The 6000-nt window shown below is 34.4% G+C and overlaps 1 protein-coding gene across 1 annotated transcript in view; it reads left to right on the top strand.

The window, feature by feature from the left end:
• The first annotated feature begins 585 nt into the window (after window positions 1-585).
• Window positions 586-6000, top strand: part of KRAS (Kirsten rat sarcoma viral oncogene homolog) — a 42643-nt gene continuing 37228 nt past the window's right edge. The window contains exon 1 of the mRNA XM_011994800.1: window positions 586-710. Coding sequence (XP_011850190.1) covers window positions 600-710 — 111 coding nt within the window. The 5' untranslated portion in view covers window positions 586-599. The remainder of the gene's footprint in view (window positions 711-6000) is intronic.

The raw sequence follows: 6000 nt of genomic DNA, 5'->3' as shown, positions 1-6000 counted from the left end.
TGACACAATCCAACTTTGATACTCATTCTCCCAACCCTCATCTGATTCTTACTGTTAATACTTATCCAAGAGAGCTACTGCCATGATGCTTTAAAAGTTTTCCTGTAGCTGTTGCATAGTGACTTCTAACTTTTAGAGGTGGGGGTTCACTTGGAGAACTAACAATAGGAGTGGAGATAGCTGTCAGCAACTTTTGTGAGGGTGTGTCTACAGGGTGTAGAGGACTGTTCTAGACACTTGCATGAGTGAAGTCATGATCCTTTGAGAGCCTTTAGCCGCTGCAGAACAGCAGTGTGGCTGTTTAGATACAACAACTTGAATTTAAAGATAAAAGAACTATCTATGTAGCAGTTATGTATTTTTCTTAAACGTTGTTGGAGGAGTTTGTAAATGAAGTACAGTTCATTACAGTACACATCTGTAGTCAACTGGAATTTTCATGATTGAATTTTGTAAGGTATTTTGAAATAACTTTTCATAGAAAGGTGAGTTTGTATTAAAAGGTACTGATGGAGTATTTGATAGTGTATTAACCTCATGTGTGACATGTTCTAATTTAGTCACATTTTCATTATTTTTATTATAAGGCCTGCTGAAAAATGACTGAATATAAACTTGTGGTAGTTGGAGCTGGTGGCGTAGGCAAGAGTGCCTTGACGATACAGCTAATTCAGAATCATTTTGTGGACGAATATGATCCAACAATAGAGGTAAATCTTGTTTTAATATTATGCGTATTACTGGTGCAGGACCATTCTTTGGTACAAATAAAGGTTTCTCTGACCATTTTCATGAGTACTTATTACAAGATAATTATACTGAAAGTTACTTTAAGTTTTCTGAAATGTACCTTGGGTTTCAAGTTATATGTAACCATTAATATGAGAGCTTTCCTTTCCTTGGGAGTATGTCAGGGTCCATGATGTTCACTCTCTGTGCATTTTGCTTGAAAGTATATTTCAGCGTTTTGTGAGAGGGTAGAAATTTGTATCCTATCTGTACCTGAAAGGCAATCTTTTTAATGTAACTTTTATTTTTATGGGTTTCTTGGTATTATGACATCATATGTAAAGGTTAGATTTAATTGTACTAGTGAAATGTAATTGTTTGATGGTTGATTTTTTTAAACTTCATTAGCAGTATTTTCCTATCTTCTTCTCAACATTAGAGAACCTACAACTACCTGATAAATTTTAAAAAATGAATTCTTTGCCTAAAATGTGATTTATATAAAGATGCTATTACCAACTTTATGTTTGCTCTGTTGTCATTTTTAAATTTACTCAAGGAAATGCTAGAATTAAAAAAAAAAATTCCTTGACTAAATTTAAATTATTATGTTTTGAGGATTATTTTCAGCTTTTTTTAGTTTAATGAAAAGTAACCAAAGTAAAGGCCAGCAGCAGAATAAGTAAAGACCTGTAAGAGACCTTGAGAGGTCAGGTAGTAGAATTCCCTTCCATCCCAAGCAGATGAGGATTTATTTAATCTCAGAGACCTGCAGGAGGGGACATTCCCCAACTGTCCTTGTTAACCCATTTTCAGAACATACTTATTAGCATATTTCACACGTAATTTGAATCTTCATGTTAAATTTAACATCAGTGGAGATGGAAAATAAGCATATCACCTTGTCTTTGAAATAGCCCTATATTGTAAGATTATTTCTGAGGCTTCTTTACCCTTGATTAAGCAGTCCTAATCCTTTAGCATTTATTCTACATCTGATGTACTAGTTTAAAAAAATTGGCTCTGAAAAATTTCTGAGAACTTTCTTCAAGTCCCAAGCTGTGAAATCTAGAACAGGTCAAAGTGCCCTATTAAGGTACTGTACTGTGTAATGTCTTGAAGAAACACTTTGCACTGAGGCAAGTTCTGAGGGCATTGGTGGCCTTGGGAAGATGTGTATGCAGTTTAGAACCTGGAGAATTGATTAGATAACTAATCATAGGGAAATGTCACTTATTTTTGGTACTATAAAAAAGTGAAGAAATAATGCCTATTTGCAAAGATTTGATTTAAACATAGAAACAACTTTATTTGGCTTTCAATTCTGAGAATTTACAACAGTAAAGGGGAACAGTCTAATAGAAGTAGACTGCCTATGCAGTAGTCTCTGTATATTTACTTTTGACAAGTTAATTCAATGTATACTACAGTTTTGTTTGTTTCTTTGAGGAGGTTTGAATAGTGCACCCATTTCAATCTGTATTGCAAATTCAGGGTTACTTGGCAGACTCTACTATTTAAATCAGATGTAAAAGGAAGTTTTAATAGAATTCACTTTATGCATGAAAGTTTTCCTGGGATTTTGGAAGGTAGTTTTACTGGAAATGCTGTCCGTCTTTCCTGAAAATCTGAGAAATTCCATTACACTTTGTTTCCAGTCAGAGGTCATGAATGCTATATGAGTGTATATATAGCATGACGTCATGAATATGATAAAGTGGGTTAGGACACCTTTTGCTAACGATTGTTAAAATGCAATATAAATCTTGAAGAAACAAAGCTAACAGTTAAGACTTTATTTGTGGGGAAGGTTGAAAAAGTTTATAAACTTAAACCTATAACTCTGATTATGATTTCTGCCAAACCAGAAGACTTGACTGTGGGAAGCATTGATTACCTGTGAACTTTGAAACTGACGGTCCCTGACGTAGTTTAGTCACCTGGGAAAAGGTATCTGAGATTATCTGTTATCTCCCAAGTTACAGTGAGTCTCTGAGGGAACTGACGTATTACATTAAATTCTTGGTATAAACTGTAAGAGAGGCAAGAGAACTTAGTAGTTTAATAGTTGGCTGAATGGAAATGCTGACTCCATGTTATTGTAAAAAGTTAAAAATTTAGGAGGATATGAGGATTTCACTGCCATTGTAGGTTTTGATTGGTATTCACCAATCAGTGTGGGTCAGAAAATTAGAAAGGATATGATTGCACATTTTGGAATTATTAGCAGTTTTTCTACATTTAAGATGGAAATACATTTTTTAAAAATTTAAATCAAATAATACTATATTTTTTGGTGACTTAGATTTTGCAAAATTTACACTAAGAGGTAGTGAGGAGGGTGGCTATTGTTTCTTTCAATAATGTATCTGAGAGGTGGTAACTCACCTAAGGATACGTAGCTAATGAGTGGTAGGATTTGAATTTAAATTCTCTGAGACTAAGTTAAATTTCCACTATACTCTTGTGTAACTTTTTAAAACTGAGAATCAGCTGTTTTTCAAGTTAAGAAAATATTTACTTATGGAGACTAATTCAGATTTGTCAGTATATCAAAATTTGAACTTAGCCTACTATCTAATGGCAACTTAGTGGCAGAGATATGATGTAAAATCATTCAGGCATGACACATAGATGGAGTACGTTTGTATTTGAGGCTGTCTTACTATGAAAACCCTGAAATTTTTTTTCTAAGGTAAAATTGGGTGGAACAGGAAGAGTCTCATTTTAAAAAAATGTAGGTAGTTACAGAGATCAGAATGATTAGTTGATCACTTACCAAGTATATATTAAGTATCTACTGTGTATAATATGCTAGTGAGAATAAATATAGCAAGATGTATTTTTTCCCAGGCTCTAATTGTTTGACATCTGCATGCTTTTATTGTGGCGCTTATAATTCAATTGAAGTATTATGCGCTTCTTTGATGGAACAGTTTCCTATTCAGTAAGGAACACCAGATTAATAATTGGATTGGTTTGTTTCATCTTTAGTGTTCTGAGCTGTAGAGTATTTATTTACCAAGGTTTATCAGTTTTCAGTTTCTTTTGTTTTTCCATGTTCATTATAGAATTCATTTTACCTACGAATGAAGTATGTAGATTATAGGGAGAAAATTTGTAAAATTAAACTGACACTGAAGAGTGGTATAAGAAAAGCCTTATGTGATTTGTAAGCTGTTATTCTTTTGAGTTTATACATATATCTGTAGTCATCAGTGAGGGATGGTTGGGTGACTGCCCTCCAGAGGACATTTGGCAACATCTGGAGACATTTTTGGTTGCCACAACTTGGGGAGAGAGGGCTGCTACTGGCATGTATTGAGTAGATGCTATTACTTTTAATGGCAAAGCTGCAATTACCTTTGCACCAACCTAATATTAAACTTCCTGCGGTGCACAGGAAAGCCCCCACAACAGAGTTATCTGACCCCAAACCTCAATAGTGTTAAGGTCCAAACCTTGCTATGTTAAACTGTAGCTTTAAACATCCTTTAAATTGTCAAATTCATGTCCCTGACATAAGGTTTATGTCAGATTTTCAAGCATAACAAAGATTTAAACTTTACCTTTTGTAAATTAATAATATGTTAGCTTACTCCAGTGTTCTATTAAAACATTCTGTTTTTAAAATCAGAGACACACAGCAATTTTATGTCACTTCTCTTCAAGGCTGTGAAGCTCTCCCCACTTTTGTGAGTGCCCTCTACTGGTCAAATTCTTTGCTTTATAACAAGTAACAATGAAATCCTGTTTGGGTAGTTTCCCTATTTAAACTATGGGTGTCATCAATTTATAAATATATCTGTTTTATTTAAAAGTCTTATTTTATATGATTGATTTTAAAAAACTTAAAGTATCAGTTGTACTTTCTGCTAATATTAATATAAACATTACCGTGTGTATTAGTTAGGTACTATATTTAGGTCAAATTAAGAATAAGTATTTATTTAGACCTGAATATAAAACTTTACTGGTCATGGTTTTTTATACCTTGGGTTTTTATAAATCCAAAGCTTTATAAACATACAAATGGAAGTTGGTAATGGAAATAAGTGAAAGGAAAAAATGATTTTATGGTTTGGAATCTCCTAAGATTCTGGTTTTAACAATACAGCTAATCCCAGAAATGTTCTTCACTGCCACTTTGTACCATGCAGTCTTCTTATGGATTAGGCATACACTGAGGCCTAAAACAGACCAGATTCCTGCCTTCATGGAGCTTATTAGTTTTAGGTATCTCTAGATTTCTTATAATACCTATTACAATGCCTCACATTAGTTCATTTGTGTGGGTTCAACATAGTAGTAAGTACATGGCAAATTCAAGTTTTACTTTTGGGAACTTCATGAATTTTTTTCCTCAGATATCTTCTATCCTCAGATATCTTGGTTGAATTCATAGATGGGGTACCCGTGGATATGGATGGCCAACTTTATTTTGAAGAGCAGTGTTTCTAGGCAATCATGCTAATTATGTATGACTTAATTTAGAGGCTTTATACTTAAGAATATTACATTTCTTGCGTCTCTTAACCATTATTATTTCATGATGTGTACGTTATGGAACAGTTAAATTATTGGGATCTTACCATGTAAATTAGTAGAAATAAGCCAGGTGTGGTGGCTCATGCCTGTAATCTTAGCACTTTGGGAGGCTGAGGTGGGCAGATCACGAGGTCAGGAGTTCGAGACTAGCCTGGCCAACATGGTGAAACCCTGTCTCTACTAAAAATACAAAAAGTAGTTGGGTGTGGTGGTGCATGCCTGTAATCCCAGCTACCCAGGAGACTGAAACAGGAGAATGGTTGGAACCCGGGAGGTGGAGGCTGCAGTGAGCCGAGATCACGCCACTGCACTCCAGCCTGGGCAACAGAGCGAGACCCCATCTCCAAAAAAAAAAAAAGCAGAAATAGTGAAAATAAAATACTTGAAAGAATTAAGGAGGGACACAGTAACTACCTTAGATACTTTTTTTTCAATGTTTTATTTTGAAAAAATTTCAAACCTATAGAAAAGTAGTAAAAAAATAGTACAGCGAATAGCTGTTACTCTTAAACTAGATTCACTAACATTTTGCCATAGTTGCTTTCTTTATGCTTTCACAGATCTATTCATCTGTGTATATAGGTATACACTTATGTGAATGTATATTGTTTATTTTTGCTGAACTATTTAAGATTAAATTGCACGTGTTGTGACCCTTCACCACTAAACTTGGTATAACTTCTAAGACAGGGGTCTGCAAACTATGGGCTGCTTGCTGGCCAA

This window comes from Mandrillus leucophaeus, unplaced genomic scaffold (genome assembly GCF_000951045.1).
Source record: "Mandrillus leucophaeus isolate KB7577 unplaced genomic scaffold, Mleu.le_1.0 Scaffold461, whole genome shotgun sequence".
NCBI classification, from domain to species: Eukaryota; Metazoa; Chordata; class Mammalia; order Primates; family Cercopithecidae; genus Mandrillus; species Mandrillus leucophaeus.
This window is presented reverse-complemented; position numbering and strand designations above follow the sequence as displayed.